This window comes from Rattus norvegicus, chromosome 18 (genome assembly GCF_021556685.1).
Source record: "Rattus norvegicus strain SHRSP/BbbUtx chromosome 18, alternate assembly SHRSP_T2T, whole genome shotgun sequence".
Lineage (NCBI taxonomy): Eukaryota > Metazoa > Chordata > Mammalia > Rodentia > Muridae > Rattus > Rattus norvegicus.
This window is the reverse complement of record NC_141551.1, coordinates 23,721,943-23,741,622: the sequence shown is the minus strand read 5'-3', so window position 1 is coordinate 23,741,622 and position 19,680 is coordinate 23,721,943. Positions and strand designations below refer to the sequence as shown.

The 19,680-nt window shown below is 52.1% G+C and overlaps 1 protein-coding gene across 1 annotated transcript in view; it reads left to right on the top strand.

Moving 5' to 3' along the window:
- Positions 1-19,680, top strand: part of Myo7b (myosin VIIb) — a 77,483-nt gene that overhangs the window by 55,479 nt on the left and 2,324 nt on the right. The window contains 18 exon segments of the mRNA NM_001437304.1: positions 2,739-2,866; positions 5,025-5,151; positions 5,719-5,838; positions 6,931-7,104; positions 7,948-8,175; positions 9,138-9,305; positions 10,055-10,172; positions 10,264-10,390; positions 12,063-12,226; positions 13,523-13,704; positions 14,301-14,431; positions 14,584-14,741; positions 15,183-15,336; positions 15,865-16,020; positions 17,031-17,136; positions 18,572-18,685; positions 18,964-19,051; positions 19,371-19,477. Coding sequence (NP_001424233.1) covers positions 2,739-2,866; positions 5,025-5,151; positions 5,719-5,838; positions 6,931-7,104; positions 7,948-8,175; positions 9,138-9,305; positions 10,055-10,172; positions 10,264-10,390; positions 12,063-12,226; positions 13,523-13,704; positions 14,301-14,431; positions 14,584-14,741; positions 15,183-15,336; positions 15,865-16,020; positions 17,031-17,136; positions 18,572-18,685; positions 18,964-19,051; positions 19,371-19,477 — 2,550 coding nt within the window.

The window sequence follows — 19,680 nt, the reverse complement described above, 5'->3', positions numbered from 1 at the left end:
GTGAGAACTGAGGCCTGAGGCTCTCCTTTGACACGCATGCGTACACACACACACACACACACACACACACACACACACACACACACACACCAAAGCAACAGAACAGATACAGATGCCACTACTGGATGGTAGAAAGCCAGCTAGCCAGCTCTCTTTACTTCTTTTAATTTAGTCCCTAGGTATGCGAGTCCTCTAAAGCATGATTATTTGTTTTTCTAAAGCTGATACAGCAGCAGAGTAAAATGACTTTGCCTCCAAATCACACTGAAAACATACGTATGAGCGGGAGCTGGCTTTAAACCCACTCTGCTGAATTCAGACACCAAGTTCCTGTCTCCTTCCTTTCTGGGTCTGGGATTGAACCCCAACCCTGGTGTGTGTTAGGCCTCCTAAGCTGTATCCCCCTGGCCCAAAGAACGCATTTTGGATCCATGTTCTACCATGCCCTTGGGTGGACCTTGGGGGCTGGAGACATGGCTAGTCTGCTAACATGCTGTTGCTCAAGCACAGTGAGCTGAGTTCGATTCCTCGTGCTCTTGTAAGCCATTGTGATTGGCACTAGAGAGAGAGATGAGCAGTTAAGGTCAAGTACTTCTGGAGTACATGAGTTTGATTCCCGGCACCCATATCAGGCAGCTCATGGACTTAAACCGTGTAAGTCCAGCTCCAGCCAGTCCAGTGCCTCTGGCCTCTGTGGGCATCTTCACTTCACACACGCATCCACAGACACATAATTTACAATAAAAACAAAGGATCTTTTTCAAGCTGAGGGTGGCACCATGAGCCTGCAGCCCTAGCACTGGCAGAGTGAGGAGTTGAGGACAAGAGGGTCCCTGGATCTTACTGGCCGCCAACCTAGCCAAGGCAATGACCTCTAGGGTAGGTGAAAGACAGCCTCAAAAAGGAAAGTGGAGGAGGCTGGAGCGATGGCTCAGCAGTTAAGAGCACTTGTTGCTCCTCTAGAGAACCTGAGTTTGGTCCCTCGTGCCCGCAGCAGGCTGTTTGTAATTTTTCCTGCCCATGGGATCCTCTTCTGGCCTCTTTGGATACATACACATAAAATTTTTTTAAAGATTTATTTATTGTATATGAGTACACTGTAGCTGTCTTCAGACACACTAGAAGAGGGCATCAGATCTCATTATAGATGGTTGTGAGCCACCATGTGGTTGCTGAGATTTGAACTCAGGACCTCAGGAAGAGCAGTTGGTGCTCTTAACCACTGAGCCATCTCTCCATCCCCCTTAAAAATATTTAACAATATATGGAGAAGTGATCGAAAAAGATACCTGATACTGACCTCTGGCCTCCATAGACACCCACATACATATGTGAATACACACACACACACACACACACACACACACACACACACACACACAGAGAGCTATACACATATTTACATACACAATTAATTACTTTTTGGTCAAGGCCTCCTTAAGACCCAGGTTTGTGCAATGAACGAACCAAAACCCAATGGAATTAGCTAGGTAGTAGTGACAGTAATTGGGGGTCCACTGTAGAAATCCACAAGTGCTCCCTACACTGGGCCACTGGGACCCAGCATGCTGTGAGGAATCATTTGCCTACCAACTATAGAGGAGCCTAATCGCCCCCTGCAGCCCTGATTGCATGGACAAGCCAGAGCCGCTCCAGCTTCCTGACCTCTGGGGCCATAAGCTCCGACAGTGTGTGTTAGGTAGCAATTGCTGCGTAACAAGTTACCCCGAAGCACAGCTGCTTGAGACAGGTCAGACCAGTTCTTTCTGAGGGTTGGGAGTGGCTTGGGTGGTTGGTTCTGATTCAGGATCTCTTGTGAAGTTGCTGCTAAACTGTCAATTTGGGCTTGAATAACCTGTAGGCTTGACCTGAGTCTACTCATCATGGAATGGTATATCCATCCATCCCGATATGTGGTCCCTGTCTTGAGCTATCTGAGCATCCTCACTGCATGGGTTTTCTTCACATTGAGTGATCCAAGATGAAAAATATGGTACCTTACTTTGTGAGGCAGGGGCATAGCCAGAGCAGAAGGTAGAGATCACATTGAAGGCTGAGGGCCTTTCCCGGCAGGGACTCTGAAAGGCAGTCTAGCTGGCAACTGTGTCTTCTGAAAGGTAGATATCGAGAGGCTGGACTGACTTCCTAGGATTAGATCACAGATTTCTTTCATGCACCTTTGTTAAGTAGGACAAATAAACCCTACCCATACAGCCAGCCAATGTTTTACACTTTGATCCCATACCCAATGCCAACTTTATCCAGAGATGCTATCTAGCCCTGAGTTGACACCAATCCAAGCTCAGTCTCACCCCAAGCTCTAATTTGGGCTGCAAATTCCCATAATGATGCCACTGGGGCAAGGTCTATCCTCTGTCCCCACCCGTGCTACTGGCTTTGTAAACTGAGCCAGAAAATGGCTGACCGTCAAAGACAAATGCTCTATCCCTGGTGGCTAAACAGTTAACTACACAAGCTCTCACATTCCCCTGGTCCTTTGCTTGCTTCCACAGAGAATAAGAAACTGGGACTGAGGGTCTAATGATATCTCCTCCATCAAGCTACAGTGGTCCTCACAGGTCATTGGCCAAGTGGGCCCAGCTAGGAGATTTGTCCTTCCTGCCTCAGTGTCAGATTGGTGCAGTTCGTGGCTATTGCTTCCAGCCCATGCATCTCTTTCCTCCTTGGCAAATAGGGGGTGGTCTCGTCTGTGCTAACAGCTGTCTGTGGGCTTCTAGGTGGCCAGCCAGCAGAACATTGGTGAAGAGGTGTTCAAGTTTGATGGCCCTATCTCAGACAGACCCATGAGTAACTTGGAGAAGGTGCACTTCATTGTGGGCTACGCCATCATGCGTCCTGGACTCAGGTCAGTCTTCACTCTGGCTTCTGCTCAGAGTATCAGGCTACTTCCCTGGCACTTGACTTATGGCACCAGCCTTATCATTCGCCTTGAGGCACCGGCTATTCAGCTACTCTCTGATGTGGGCCTGTAGGCTTGCTCTGTTAAGAAAAGTGGAGGAGGGGGGATGGTTCAGTTGGTTCCACACCTGCATTACAACCTGAATTTGATCCTTCAGAGCCTATGTCAGAAAAAAAAAAAAAAAGGCCAGGAAAAGCAGCATTCGCTTGTAACGCCAAATAGTTCAGCTAAATCATCGAGTCCCAGGCTAAAAGACTCTATCTAAAAAAATCAATAAAATGAAAAAACAACCAAGGGAAGCTTCTGCAAGCTCATGTACATAGATGCACACGGACCTGTGCATAAGACTGGACTGTGCAGAACTCGCTGGTGTCAAATGCAGTTTTAAGATGGCTTTGGCATGGGCTAAAGAGTTATTAACTTTATTTTATTTTGTTATAGTTTTTTGAGACAGTGCCTCACTATGTAGCCTAGGCTGACCTGGAACTCCTGCCTCTGCCTCCCCAGAGCTCCAGATATTCATTCTAGAACAGGCTCTAATACAGCCCTATAAACTAGAGAGTTCCTCATTATTTTATGCATGTTAACATATACATGTTTATGGTGGCATACATGCTTCATGTGCAATTTGCTTTATAAGAATTATGACATGGAGTCTGGATTACCTCACTCGGGATGATTTTTTTTTTCCAGTTCCATCCTTTTACCTGCAAATTTCGTGATTTAGTTCTTTTAATGGCTGAGTAATACTCCGTTGTGTAGCTGTACCACATTTTTAAATCCATTCCTTTGTTGACAGACATCTCCGTTGTTTCTAATTTCTGGCTTTTATGAAAATAGCAGCGATGACCATGGTTGAGCAAGTGTCTATGTGATAGGATAGAACGTCTTTGGGTATATGCCCAAGAGTGGTGCAGTTGGGTCTTGAATTAGATCTGGCCTCAGTTTCCCGAGGAACTGCCATATTGATTTCCACAGCAGCTGTACAAATGCACATTCCTCCCACCAGCAACGGACGAGTGTTCCCCTTGGTCCACAGCCTCACCAGAATGAGCTGTCCTTGGTTTTATCTTGGCCATCATGACAGGTGTGAGGTGGAAATTCCGAAGTAGTTTTGATTTGCATTTCCCTGATAACTAAGAGTGTCGAACATTTCCTCAAGTTGTGCTAGGCCATTCGCGTTGCCTCTTTTGAGAATCCCGTTTAGATGAGTTCCCCATTTTTAATTTTGCTGTTTGTCTTCCCGATGTCCAGTTTTTGTTAAAGCTTTTTATGTTTTGGATATTAGCCTTATATCAGATGTGTTGATAGTTGGCAAAAATCAACAATAGAAATAGCGGAGAGTACACAGACTCATGAAAGTTAAACAACTCACAACCGAGTGAAAATCAAGTCAAGACAAGAAATCAGAGTAAACTTGTTTTACTTTGTCCATCGCTGAGTTCAAACACCTTGTAGGACATTTAGGTCTGATCCCCCAGCTTCTACCTCCCAAGAGCTGGTGCAGGTATGTATCAACCTGGGCCAAATTCAGAAAATAAACAAAAACCTTCTAGAATTAAATTAAAGTGAAAAATCCAATATACCCAAACTTATGGGACATAATGAAGACGGCTCCAAGCAGCAAGTCCATAGCACTAAGTGCCTACATAAAACACGAGAGAGATTTCATCCTAGGCAATTCTTAATCTAGTAAGAGATAAGCAAAAGTAGGCACCATAGCCCCTCTTTTCTCACTGTCCTGGAGGAGGTGGCTATCTTAAAGCAGAGGAGAAGAAAGGTAATTTGAAGTGACCGTAAGGTTGGAGAAGGAACAGATTATACATGAACCAGGGAGACAGCATCTAGAACAGCAGCAAGGGCAAGGAGGCTATGAGCAGAAAGGAAACAAAGACTCAAGGGAGGGAACACCCTGGAAGGAGACTGAAGGCAGGGCCTCAATGAGCTAGGATGGGAAGGTGGGAAGACAGACATCCAGAGCCCTGGGAAGACATCAGGTGATGGGCGCGGTCTATGATAAGACTGGGTAAGGAGAAAGCCTCCATTCCTGTGTACCCAGGCTCTCCTCCTCTTGCTCTCAGAGCCTGTGGTCTATGTCTTTCAGAGATGAAATCTACTGCCAGATCTGCAAGCAGCTCTCCGAGAACTACAAAACAAGTAGCCGGGCTCGGGGCTGGATCCTGCTCAGCCTCTGTCTGGGCTGCTTCCCACCCTCAGAGAGGTTCATGAAGGTGATGAGGGCTAGGCTGGGGCAGGACTGGATTGGGGAGGAGACAGATTGCAACAGGGGCGGGCCCTGAGTGCCAAACCCTGGGCCTAATCCAGGAGTCATAGCTAATGAGTAGCAATAGCTACACTTCCCTAAGCCTCAGTTTGCCCATCTGAAAGGGTGTTTTACACGGCTCCTTCCAAGTAATTTGGAAGCTGCAATCCAGGAGTGTGGTCTCACTGCCCTTGGTCCCAAGTACATACCCTTTAAGACTAAATTGGAGATGCATTGGAGATAGAACTCAATTGGCAGCGTGCTTGCTGAGAATGCATGACGCATGCGTGTCCCGGCCCTCAGGAGGTGGAAGCAGGGGGATCAGATGGAACTGACCCACAAGGTGTTGAACTTACTGATGGAGAGTTAGCGTCTATCTTGGTGTGACTAGAAGGCAGGGCTGCAGCCATGCCAGGCAAGCACTGTCAACTGAGTTACACCTCCGGCAATGAGGCTTTTAAATTGAGCAGGGCCGAAAATCAAGGAAGCCTTCATTCTGAATGTCTCCCTCTTCCCGCCCCTTTCTCATCGCCAGTATCTGCTGAACTTCATTAGTCAAGGGCCAGCCAGCTATGGGCCCTTCTGTGCCGAACGCCTGCAACGCACCTTTGCCAATGGGGTGCGTGCAGAACCTCCCACCTGGCTGGAGCTGCAGGTAGGTTCTGGCAGGGACGGGAGATGGGCAGTGTAGGGTAGGACGCCATGTTCAGGCCTTTGTGCTTCCACTTTCTTTGTGGCATCTTACTTTTAAAAATATTTATTCGTTTATTCATTTGTGGGGGGGGGGGAGGCATGCGCACCACAGCATATGTGCAGAGGTCAGAGAATAATTGAATGGTGCCAGATCTCTCTGTCTACCATGTGGATACCAGGAACTAAACTCACGTCATCAATCTTAGCAAACATTGACTTTGCTGGCTGAGCGCTCTCATTGGCTCCTCTGTTGCACCTTCAGGGTCACCCATGGTACTCAGCACGGCCTAGGCTTCAAAGCCTCCCTCCCCACCTCTCAACCCACATTCCCATTTTGCTCCTGCCTGCTGCCCTACCTGGATGGGAAGATGCAGCTACCGTGCTCTGTATAGAGAGCACACACTGATTGCTTCTAGCTTCTAGAAGGCAATGGTCCTGTAAACCTGTCACCTTTCATAGCCCTACTATTTACTGGGAGCTGGCACTGCCTCTACCTGCTGTGTCTCTTGACACCCCTGAGTTCTCAAGACGTCAGAAAGGGTCATTGCAGACCACCAGGATAGAGCGAGTACTCTGTCTCAGCAGTGTCCTGTTCCGCCCCTATGTAGAGACAGCAGGCCTCCTCTGGCCACATTCCCTTCATGGTCTCTCTTTACTTTCTAAGTCTATGTGCCTTCCTTCCCATAATCCTGTAGGCAAACTATAGCTGAGGATGAAGCCACTCATGTCTATGCAATGTTGTGCTTAGGACCCAATGATTTAAACTGTTGTCTGAGTTAACCTCAGCACCTTAGTTTTGCATCTGAGTGTGGGGTACAGGCTGTCCCTAGGGCTTCAGAGACTACAGCTACAAAGTTCACAGCTCACCTACTCTGTGTGGGCAGCACTGTGTGTGAGCGACCCAGACCATTGGACGCCACGCCAAATCACAGCCAGACCCTGGGTCTCCTGAGGGACTCCCCCTCAGGACTCCATAGGGACAAGCAAACTTAGGGGGCCTCTGGGAGCAGGCTCTGGGACTCAGGACTGCAGGAGCACCACTGTCTGTCCCCAGGCTGTCAAGTCCAAGAAGCACATCCCGATCCAGGTCATCCTGGCAACCGGAAGGAGCCTGACCATCTCCGTGGATTCTGCCTCCACATCTCGAGAAATCTGCCAGCAAATTGCTCAGAAACAGGGCCTCAGGGACAAGCTGGGCTTCTCCCTCCAGGTCGCTGTATATGACAAGGTATCAACCAGGAGTCATGTCCTATGTGTGCCTCCAATGCACACCTGAGCCTGAGCACCCTGAAGCTAGAATCTGGACCTATTAACCTGCCCTGCAGCCTGAGCCACCACCATTACCACACACACACACACACACACACACACACCATATATGGGCATGCACATACAGACATATGTATACACATTCATGCACACACATATCTGTGCACATGAACACACACCAGAAACACCTCATACTCCACGTCAGTCCTCCTACCTGCATATTTATTAGGCCTAGATACGAGCCTTCACCCCCCCAAACCTAGGAACACTCACCTGTGGGAGTCAAACTCTCCCTTCTTTGGGAGGCATTTTGGGAGGTGATGGAGAGACCATAACTGGGGAGACAGTTTGGTTGCTAAAGCATACACAAAAGCACAGGTAGCTAAGTTTGATCCCCGAGACCCGTGTAAACGATCTAAGCATGGCGTCATTTGCTGCTGCACTGCACAAATAGAGCCATGAGGATCCCGGGGGCTCCTTGGCCAGTAAATCTAACCAAATCAGTGAGTTCTAGGTTCAGTGAGAGAACCTAGCTCAGAAACTGATGGAGAGCAGTTAAGGAAGATTTGTCATCCACCTGTGACCTCCACAAGCGTACAATAGACACACACACATACATATGGACATAAAGAGAAAGAAAGAAGCTTTTTTGGTGTCCAAATGGACTTAAGAGTGGCTTCTTGGCCCACACAGAGCATCCTAGTCCCTGTCTTCCTCCTACGGTGTTAAGGATGTATGTCTATGTTGGGGGGCATGGCCTATCGCAGCTATTAATCCCTCTTGTCCCCAATTCTGGCCTCAGTTCTGGTCCTTGGGTAACAGCTGTGACCATGTGATGGATGCTGTGGCCCAGTGTGAGCAACTGGCCTGGGAGAGGGGAGAGAGCCAGCGCCAGGCCCCCTGGCGCATCTACTTCCGGAAGGAGTTCTTCACCCCGTGGCATGACTCCCGAGAGGACCCCGTGAGCACTGAGCTCATTTACCACCAAGTCCTCCGGGGAGTGTGGTCTGGCGAGTATAACTTTGAGAAGGTGAGGAGCCCTGAGAGGTGCCCCATCCCTAGACTGTGGGTGTCGGGACGCTTCACAGCACAGGCACCCAGTGGCAATGGAAGTAATAAAGAGCGTAGCAGACGGGAGCCTGAGGAATGATGGATGGAAAGGTAGACACAAGGCTGCAGGAGTAGGGCCCACACAGGGTACAGCCATCCCTCCCAGGCCTGGCCTGGTTCTTCCTCCTGTGGGTTGCAGGTTTTCTTGGGCATCTAGGATCCTTGGCACCCACAGCATCAGGCATGGAAGGCCTCCCTATTTGCCCCAGGATGCCTGATCTCCCACAGCAGTGGCTCATAGAGCAGCACGTCCTGAGGATCAGGAATGTGGCCTCGGAGCTGGACGGAGCCCTGGGCTTGATCCCTGGCACTGTATAAACTGAACGTGGTAGTGAACTGGGAGGCGAGAGGAGCGGAGTTCAAGGTTATCTTTGAACACATAGGGAGTTGGAGGCCAGTCTGAGATACATGAGACTTATTAGGGGTTCGGGAGAGGGAGGAGGAGGGAAAAGAGGGGGAAGGAGAGGAAGGACATATGAAGGAGAAAGAGGAGGGGAGGAGAGAGAAGAGAAGGAAGAAGAGGACTCGGGTTCATCACATCTGGAACGCATAAAGAACCAAGAGCTCTAACAAGAGCTCTGTGACTATGTGGCAACAGGTCACACCACGTGCCACATCAGGAGGTTGTGTTTTTGGACTCTAGCAGACAGCCATCCCAGTGATCTGCCTAGACAGGACAGCCACTGTGCTCTCTTGGCATGGGAGGGCCATGCCCCTCTTCGAGCAGCAGTGTAGAGGGGAGGTTAGGACAGGAGGCTGCTCCTGCTTCCGACCTTGTGTGAGAGGCTGGGGAGCCCCACTGTGCCGAGGCAGGAGCTGCCCCAGCGGGAGTCTGCAGCCCTTACTCTGCCCTCTCATGTGCCTTCTGTCCCTGGAACACAGGAAGAGGACCTGGTAGAGCTGCTAGCCCGGCACTGCTATGTGCAGCTTGGGGCCACAGTGAAGAGTAATGCTGTCCAGGAGCTGCTACCCAGCTGTGTTCCTTCCAAGCTGTACCGCACCAAGTCTCCAGAGAAGTGGGCTAGCCTTGTCATCGCTGCCCATGCCAAGGTCAGTCTGTGGTAGGCTGGGACCTACTCTAACCCTAGGCTTTCCTTTGAGGGGAGACGAGAGGAATGGATCCCTTCCCCCCCCCATGAGTCTCCCCACATGCCAGGGACCAGGACGATTTAACAGGCACATCCCTGACTCAAGGGACAAAGTGTGGCCTTTAGCTCACCACAGGTTCCTGTCACCTGCCCTCCTCCCTGTAGGTGGGCCTCTTGGTCCCAAACTGCTCTGCCCAGTAGATCCCAAGTGTTTGGTACACGTGCAGATGACCAAACCACCCTTCATATCTGTTGTGTCCGTTTGCATGCCTAAAGTCAGTAGAACTTTAGAACATAGAAATGAGAAATGACATTTGGTCCAATAGAGAAAGAAAACCTGAAGACATCTTAGACACAGCCCAGAGGGACATGGGACATGTCAGGATGGGGGAAAGGGAAGAACTAGGAGGAAGGAAGTGTTGAGCTTGCTTGGTGGATAAAGAGCTTGCTGTGCAGAGCTGACACCCCCAGTTCAGATTGCCAGAACCCATGGAATGCTGGGTGGGGTAGGACAAGCCTGCTCGATCCCAGAGTGCACCTCCAGACGGATGAGGGCAGGGACAGGAGAATCTCCAGGATCCTGGGAGCCAGCCAGCCGGCAGCAGTGAGCAACAAGAGACCATGTGTCAATCAAGGGGGAAGGCGAGGACCAATGCTGGAGGCTGTCCTTCGTCCTTCCATATGGAGCCCGTGTTTTCCCACTCCAAATAGGCCCCGTATACCCAGTCGAAAGCCACACCATTGGAGGTGAAGGAGCAGACAGTGGAGGCTGCCCGTCTTCTGTGGCCACTGCTCTTCTCCCGGCTATTTGAAGTCACCACACTCTCCGGTAAGAGCATCTGGTGCTGTGCGGCTGGGGAGGACAGGGAGCTGCACCTGGTGGCCAGCGTGGCCTTCACTCTGGGTTGCCTTCTGGCCAGGCCCCCGCCTTCCCAAGACGCAGCTGATTTTAGCCATTAACTGGAAGGGGATGTACTTCCTGGATCAGAAGGAGAGGACACTGCTGGGGTTGTCCTTCGCAGAGGTCATGGGTCTGATCGCCAACAGGTAAACCTTAAGTCTTTTACTTCTCAACATAAGCACTTGGTTTAGGTGTATATGGAACTCGAGGACAGATATGAAGAGGGGGTAACTTGTCCTCAGGGACAGGCTGCAGTAGCAGGACAAGTAGAGCAACCACAGGTGTGGGGAGAATCTTTGGCGTCCTTAAAAAAACAGAAATCGTGTAAGAATACGTTTGCATTTTAATCCCAAGTGTGGGTGGGACATGGGGCTGCTTCAGATGATCCACATCAGCTGACTATGATTTGCCTCATGCTCTAGCAGGGGCGAGATTTTGCCAGCTGTAGATAGTTTCTGCAATTGTGTGACATTTGGAATTCTGGGGCCTTTTCAGAGGGTATGTAAATGCTAGGTTCCCGAGAGGTGGTACGGGGCGCTGTTACTTGTGGTTGTAGTAGTCATGGTCAAGGAAGAAACTACAAGAGGAGGAAACTAGATATCCTGACAGAGGAGATAAAACTCGCACACTGAGGAACTCACACCTCTAACAACAGGAAGTGCTCTAATGATGATGTCACCAATTTCCCCTCTATCCTTTTTTCTTTCCTATCTAGCATTAGGGGCTGTAAGGATAGAGAAAGGGAAAGAGCATCTGGTGCCGTGTGGTTGGGGAGATCAGGGAGCTGCTCCTGGTGGCCAGCATGGCCTTCACTCTGGGTTGCCTTCCGGCCAGGCTCCTGCCTTCCCTGTTTTCACAGCTGATTTTAGCCATCAACCCGAAGGGACTGTACTTGCCGTTCGTGCACTCCTGAACTCGTAAAGTAGCATATCCAGGCTACACACAGGACGTAGGGACCCCTCCTCCTGCTTGCTAGGAGCTCTTCCAAGACCTCCGGGAACTCCTGCCTATGCTCTACAACAGTTCCTCAGTCTTGCCAGGTGTCTGACAAGTTTACAGTACCACTGCTCCCTGGGGTCAACTGTCCATTCTCCTGGACAACTCCAACTCCTCGCAGCACCACCTGCTGTATTAGTGAATTGTCTTCCTGCCACACAAAACTACCTGGAATAAGCAGCTTAAGGGAGGAAGGGTTCAGTCTGACTCACAGTTCGAGGGCACAGTCCATCACAGCAGGAAAGACAGGACAGCAGGAGCATGAAGCAGCTGCCCCCGTCATGTCCACAGCCGGGGAGCAGAGCTCAGCTCACTTTCCCCTTTCCATTCAGATCTGAGCCTCTGGAGTGCTGTACCCATTAATCCAGTCCAGAAACTCTATCAGGTGTACCCCGAGGTTCGTCACGTAGGTGGTCTAGAGGCTAACAAGGTGACAGTCAGTTTTAACCATTTCACCCATTCTGAAGAGAGGTAAATGGAGGCACATCAGCTAGGTAACTGTCCCAGGTTCCAGAGTAAGCCTAGAGCCTTCTGTGTGATGTTCCTCGTTATCTGCTCAGAGCAACCTTTCATGCTGGGACACTGGCCTATCCCACTGCCTCTGGGACCCAGAGATCCGCTGGTCACTTGTCCAGTGCCTAAGGTTCTGCCTGAGACTTGGGCCAACCTGCACTCAGAGTAACCTCTTCCAAGGACCCTGGAGGAGTTCCTTCTTCCCCCGGATGTGGCCCTGGAACTGTCACTTCTCAAGGGCTGCTCTGGAGCTGCAATGAGAGAGAGTTGGGAAGGCTCCAGGTCCCACTGCTCCCTCTGTGCCCTCAGGGACGCCCCAGGTGGGAAGAGTCTGCTTCTGTCCACACTGCATGAAGAGTACGAGTTCGCCTCCCCCAGCAGCGTGGCCATTGCAGAGATGGTGGCCTTGTTCCTGGCAGGCTTGAAGGAGAGATCTGTGTTCGCCATGGCCCTGCAGGACAGGAAGGCCACAGGTGCCCATCGGGAGAGGGAAGAGGCTCGTGGGACTAGTGAAGAAGGGTGGCTTTCTCTTATGCACAAGACCCAAAGTGAGGCTTAGGGACACAAGCTTCCACAAGGTCCTCATCTGAAAGGGTTAAAGGAGGTGTGTTACACGTGCAACACCAACACCACCAGTGCTTTCACAGTCACCAGCAAGGTTAATGCACACCTGTAGGGATGTACACACCATCCCCATATCCACCCCAGTATCCCAGGTCACAGACGCCAGACCGGAGGCTCAGAGAGGGGGATAGTTCACCCAGCACCACACAGCCTTCCCTGAGAGTCCTCACTCCAACAAAAGCTGGGCTGGAGTCCATAGGCCACTGTCAGGCTCCAGACCTCAACCATCGAGACTGACCATAAGCATTGTAGTCTGCAATTCAGACAAAAGGGCTTTGTAGGGACTCCTTTTATTCATTTTTTTTTTACTTATTCACTTTATAATCCACTTACTGCCCCCCTTCCACTCACCCACTCCCACAATCCTTCTTCCCACTCCTTCCCCTTCTTCTCTGAGTGGATGGAGGCCCCCTGTCTATCCCCCAACCCTGGCACATCAAGTCTCTGTGAAGCTAGGCACATCCTCTCCCACTGATGCAAGATAAGGCAGCCCAGCTAGAAGAACATATCCCACATACAGGCAACAGCTTTTGGGATAGCCCCTGCTCCAGTTGTTCTGGACCCACATGAAGACCAAGCTGCACATCTGCTACATATGTGCGAGGAGGCCTGGGTCCAGCCTGTGTGTGTTCTTTGGTTGGTGGTTCAGTCTTTGAGAGACCCAAGGGTTTAGGTTGACTGTTGGTCTTCCTGTGGAGTTCCTACCCCCTCCGGGGCCACATCTGTAGGAACTCTTAAATTCTGTGAGGAACATCAGAGAGTGCTGACCCATTTGTTTGCCTGCTAGTCCTCACGCACAGTCATCTTGGAAATATCATGAGAGGTTTGCACATGGGCTCAGAGGTCAGGCCACAGAGTGCTCTGGCCAGACATGTAAACCACTAGTCATGTATTCTACTATGCCTCCTGCTGGGCTCCTACCCAGCTCCTGGTTAGGTCCCAGAAGTCTATTAGGCTGAGGCTACAGCAAATGACAATAATCTGGACTGTCATCTCAGAGTTGTCTCAGGCGCATGGCTCTGTGCCTCAGTTTCTTCATATGTCAAAGGACACCATCTCTGAGAGGTAGTGAATGCAGTCTGGGGCCTCTGGAGAGCACTCACAAATGTGGCAATTTTGTCTCTATATGTGACCTGGACCTGCAGATGATGTCACCCTTCTGCCCTTCAAGAAAGGGGACTTACTGATCCTGACCAAGAAACAGGGACTGTTGGCCTCAGAGAACTGGGTCCTGGGCCAGAACGACAGAACCGGCAAGACAGGACTGGTGCCCACGGCCTGCCTCTACACCATCCCCTCAGTCACCAAGCCCTCAGCCCAGCTGCTGGTATGTCTCCTGCACAGCTCTGATCAGCTCAGCACCGTGAGCAGGGTCTTGGGATACTTAGCCTGAGTCACCCTCTTCCTTGATGAGATCAAAGAGGACAACGTGGGCACTAGGGCAGCTGTACCAATCCCTGTTAACCCTAGAGTGACAGTGAAGTCATAAGTACTCAGTAGGTCCTCAGAGGATTGCTCTCTTCCTCTCACCATGGAAATGTCCTGGGGACAGACACCCTTCCCCTGCCCCAAGAACTGCTCTTTGGGGGAGCCGGGGACAAGCAGGCCCTCTAACATGCACACATTAAGTGCCTACTATGTGCCCTAAGCTTCCACTCAAAGTTGCCATCAGCAGCAGCTCCTGAATGGCTGAGCAGAGATGTCCTAGGAAAAGAGAGCCTTTGGTTGTGAGAACCAGAGCGGCTACACACGGAGAACAGGGTAAGGCAGGTTTACTTGTCCTAATCTGGCTAAAGCAGAGGAAGGTCTCCGACAGTCACACAGTAGGTGTTCTGACTCACTGAGACAGCTAAATCAGGAGAAGCCTAAGGAAGAGCCTTGTGGGCAGCGGCTCCTGATTAACCGTGGGCCTGTCCCCTGCAGAACTTGCTGGCCATGTCGCCAGAGAAACGGAAGCTGGCAGCCCAGGAGGTGCAGGCTTCGGAGCCACCGCTAGAGGAGCAGCTCACAGAGTTACCGTACACCCTGGAGGAGTTCTCCTACCAGTATTTCAGGTGCACTCCCCACTCTGAGGGCTGCCAGAAGGCTGGGCTGGATGGTGCACAGCCAGGGATACAAGGAGGGGAAGGGCAGCAGCCACCCTGCAGGGCCAAGCAGGGGCGGAGAAAGCCTCAGCACAGACCCTCACACCAGCCTTCTCTGGCAGGGCTCCAGAGAAAGAGACCATCAGCAGGGCGGCGATGCCCATGGCCCGAAGCCGAGGCCATCTATGGGCCTACTCTCCCGAGCCGCTGCGCCAGCCACTGCTCAAATCTGTCCACGACAAAGCCAAGCTTCGAGATTCAGCCTGCCAGATCTTCCTTGATATCCTTCCCACCAGCCTACCCTAGCTGCAGGCAAGCCAGCGGGCATACCCTGCAGGCCCCACAGCCACCTATGAGGAGTCAGGCCCCACGTGCGTTGCAGAGCCAATACTCAGCTCCTTGCAAGGATGCTTGAGGCTCAGTAAAGGGCCTAGAGAAAATGTCTGTGTGGGGCGAAGCCCTGCTCAGGGGTCAGTATGAGCCTGGGTCAAAGGTCAGTGGGGGGGGTGTCTTGATTCAGGGGTCATTGAGCTCCCGAATCCGTGTATGGAGTATGCACTGGTCTAAAGGTCAATTTGGGACTTGGTTCAGGGATCATGGTTTGGGGGGTCAGCGGGTTGATTCAGGTTGATTCAGGGTTCAACCTGGGCTCCCGGACTGCACTGGGCTGCCAGGGTTCAGCCTGAGGCTTGCTGGGTACTGTTCTCCTTCACGGCCACACCCATCCTCAAGTACACAGGCGACTACCCATCCCGGCAGTCCTGGCACAGCCTGGAGCTCACAGACCAGATGTTCTCGCTAGCCCTGAAGGAGCCAGCCCTTCAGGACGAGCTCTACTGCCAAATCCTGAAGCAGTTGACCCACAACTCCATCAGGTCTGCCAAAGTGTAGCGTCCTGTCCTGGGCCCCGGACTAGGCCTCTGTTAAGGGGAAACAGCCACATATAGGTCTGGATCCACATCCCGCAGCCAAAGCAGCCACCAGAAGTGCAGGTCCCTGTGTGTTCTGCTAGTATCCAAGGGTGGGTGACAAAGGAGGGACAGCCCAGCCTTGTACCTTGCCCACTGCCATTCTTCTATGTGGCCTGGGCAGACTGTGACCTGTCTGAACCCCTTTCCATAAGACAGACAGGGTCACGCATCTTGTCATCAGGGCAGGAAAGTGCCCTGTTGCACTGGGCAACTGTATTGCAAGCTGATATAATGTGACCTTGGTGTGTACTGTGTGCTCCCCCCAACCCCATCCAAGCTCCTGACCTCACAGGCCCAAGCGACCCATTTCTGCTTCTGACATGCTTGTTTGGCCTAGGCACAGCACAGGGCCTTACCACAGCATAGGGCCTTACCACAGCATAGGGCCTTACCACAGCACAGGGCCTTACCACTGCTGGGTGCCGCCCACAGGTTCAGTGAAGAGAGAGCCTGGCAGCTACTGTGGCTCTGCACAGGCCTCTTCCCACCTGGCAAGGCGCTGCTGCCCCATGCCCAGAAGTTCATAGACTCCCGGAAGAAGAAGCCACTAGCTCTCGACTGCAGCCGCAGGCTCCACAGGATTCTAAGGTAAACCTACTGCCTTACATCCTAGAGTACCAACCCTGTCCCAGCTCAGAGCAGGTATAGGGGGACATGGCCCTGTGTGCCCTGTGTGAGCTCATGTTCCTTTCCGGGAAGGTGGGACCAGACAGAGGAAGGGGCAGGAGGTCCAGGAAGGTCCCAGGCAGCCTGGGTACTCAGAGAGCTTCAGTCAGGACCAATAGCCATCTTACCTGTGGCTCTCCTGCCCCACTTCTGCCTACTCAGAACATAGAAGAGTCTTCAGGTGACCCAGCATGACTGACAGACACATCTTAGTTCAACCCAGGGTAGCTAAGGTCAGAGGCCTGTCCTTCTTAACCCTTGTACCATCTTTGTCCTCCCTGTTATCATCAAGAGCATCTTCCCATGGTGCTAGGGCAATACCTATCAGCCCTAAAGTGACAGTGAAATGGGCATATTTATGCAGGCACTTAGTAGGTGCTCAATTAAGTTTGGTCTCTTCTCACCATGGATATGTCCTGGGGGCAAACTTAGCCTTCCTCAGCCCCTGTTTCATGTCCCTAGTGGCCACACACCCCCTTGTTCTGAGCGGTCTCCTGCCTTCTTTATCTTGGCCTTGACCATGATGAACGTGGACTGACAGTGAGTGTACATGGCCATGGAGAACATAGCATCCTTTGAAAGAAAGGCCATGCTGGAGTCCCTACCCATTGCACAATCAACCCCCTGGTCTGTGAATACAGGAAGACTCCTGTCCTTAGTGTCATAGCCAGCAGTCCCTGGCACTGCTGGGGAGCTCTTGTGTCCCCAGCCTTCTGGCAGGTAGGTGGGGCTGGACTCATCGTTATGCCAGGGTCACACACAGAGCCCACCAGGCAGAGGCGAAGCTAGGAGGGGTGAGGAGCAGGAACCTACCTGCTCCCCTCTGCTGGTCATTGAAGGCTCTGTGTCCAGCATCAGGCTGAATGTCCCATTCGGGTTGGCAGTTGGGGTGGGTACAGGAGTGGCACGGTAACCCACTCTATCCTCCTCAGGGTGGGACCTCGGAAGCAGCCCCCACACCATGTAGAGGTGAAGGCCGCTGAGCAGAATGTCTCCAAACTACACCATGAGGTCTACCTCCCCAATGACACCAATAAGGTAAGTGCTCCCCACGGTGAGTGTCAGGCCTCAGCAGGGTGCAGGGCACGTTCTTACCATCCCAGCATGCTCCTCACTCACTGCACTAGATCTGCAGTGCAATGGACCCATTGCCAGGGCTCCCGTCTGTGCCAGGGCTCCCGTCCGTGCCATGGCATGTTTGCTCCATACTCCAAGCCAGCGTCAGGGAGCACTGCCCTGAGTTAAGGGGCCCCAGCCTATTTCAAAGGCATGAGTTAAGATTCCAGGCGGAGGAGGGGAAAGAGAAGAAGGCAGAGGGTGGGCAGCAAGGCTGAGTCCTAGGGCTTATGGACCCCTGGAGACATCCAGGGTGAGCAGCAGCCACGGCTCTTTGGCCCAGGGCTTGCCCTGGAGGCTCGGGGAGGCAGAAGGGACAGGTAGGAGGTAGGAGAACATTGGGTCCCAGCTGTGATAAAGAAGCTTCAAAGGAAAATGAAGGACCAAGGTCACCCTCTCACCCTCCCCCCCGGGTTCCTTGAGCATCTGCTGCTTGAGTATAGCTGAGTACCAGCAACGAACTTCCCATCGTCTGGCTACAGCGTCACAATACAAGTCCAAAAGGTCCAGACTTCCTGGGTGTAGTCTGGGCCCAGGATAGTAAGTGCTGTTGTCAAGGAATTTATATGTGGATGACTTTCTAGGGCCTGTCCTTCTCCAGACAGAACACAGCCAGCCCAAGGCTTATAGTGACAGAAATAGGTCCAGGGTGATGGTTCTGTCCATCATGTGCTGGCCACATAAACACAAGGACCTGGCCCTCATGCAAATGCTGGGTACAAAAGCTCATGGGAGGCAGCGACTCTCTGAAGCTTATTGGTCAGTCATCCTAGTCAAATGGATGAGTTCCACATTCAGTGAGAGACCCTGTTGAAAAGTAGTGTCGAGAGCAATTTAGGAAGACACAAGTGCCTTTAATCCCAGCACTTGGGAGGCAGAGGCAGGTGAATCTGAGTTCTAAGCTAGCCCAGTCTACAGAGTGAGATCTAGGATAGCCAAGGCTACACAGAGTAATTCTAACTCAAGAAAGAGAGAGAGAGAGAGAGGGAGAGAGAGAGAGAGTGGGAGGGAGGGAGGGAGGGAGGAAGGAAGGAAGGAAGGAAGGAAGGAAGAAAGAGGGAGGGAGGAAGGTAGAGAGAGAGGGAGGGATGGAGGGAAGGAGGGGGAGAGAGAGAGAGAGAGAGAGAGAGACAGACAGACAGACAGACAGACAGACAGACAGACAGACAGACACTTGAGGTTCACCCCTGGCCTTCATACGCATGTGAACACAAATACGCATGCACCCACATGTGCAAAACTTCACATGAACACGAATATAGCATGTGCACCCTTTGGATATACCTCAGAATAGTGGCTTGGGAAACCCTCTCACCCAAGCTGGGTCCTGGGCCTCATGTGCTACCTCTCTGCACAGACCTTGGAGGTGAGCAGCAGTAGCCGGGTGCGAGACCTATGTGAGGGCATCGCCACTAGGCTCCAGCTGGCCTCCTGGGATGGCTGCAGCCTCTTCATCAAGATCACAGACAAGGTGAGCAACTTGGTAGGCCGAGGAGTGGACTGAGCAAGATGCTTTGGGCTGAGGAGGCCTCCCCTGACCAGCAGACCTCAGCCTACCCAGAACACTGTGCTGGCCAGGTCCCTCAGTGCTCAGGGCTATAGGCACGAGCAGGGCGGAGCTTTGGAGTCCCACAACCTGCTTGTTAATCTCCATGAGCCTCCAGCCCACTGGCCCGAAGACTCAGTTTCTGGATCCTTGGAGGATCCATCCTGGAAACTACCTCACCTGCCTTTTCCCTCCTCCCCAAGGTCATCAGCCTGAAGGAAGGAGACTTCTTTTTTGACAGCTTGAGGCAGGTATCTGACTGGGTGAAGAAGAACAGGCCCCAGAAAGAAGGTGAGGGGCTTCTCCCCGGAGGGGGCGGCTGCCTGCTGCAGTCCCAGACTCTCCCTTCATTCTCACTCATCCCCTTGTTCCCCTACGCGTGTGAATGACTAACTTCCTGCAGGGTGAGAGAGGTAGCCCAGGGTGGCCCTCACAGCTGGGAGATGGGCATAGGGCAGCTCCTACACTGCTTGATGAAGACGAGTTGGGGCCCAGAAGGGGAAGGACAGGGACTTTTCAGGTCAGAAAGCAGTGGGAGTGCAGTGGTGTGAGGAGTGAGGCTTTGCAGCCTGCTGTGATAGCCTTGGTACCCACTGCCGCCCTCTTCCAGGGGCCTCCACGACACTCCCCTACCAGGTGTTCTTCATGCGGAAACTGTGGCTCAATGTGACCCCTGGGAAGGACGTGAATGCAGACACCATACTCCATTACCACCAGGTACCCATCAGGTGGCCCTCTTGATGACACACGAGCCATTGCCATCCTATCCCAAACCGGTCCTGAGACAGGAGGAGGAAGGGCCAGCGAGGCACTGCCTTGCCCCAGGTTCTTACAACAGGGTAGAACGAGGTGAGCAGGCCAGACCCCGGAAGGTTCCGGGGACCACAGAGGCAGCAGCTCTGGGGAAACAGTCTACAGTG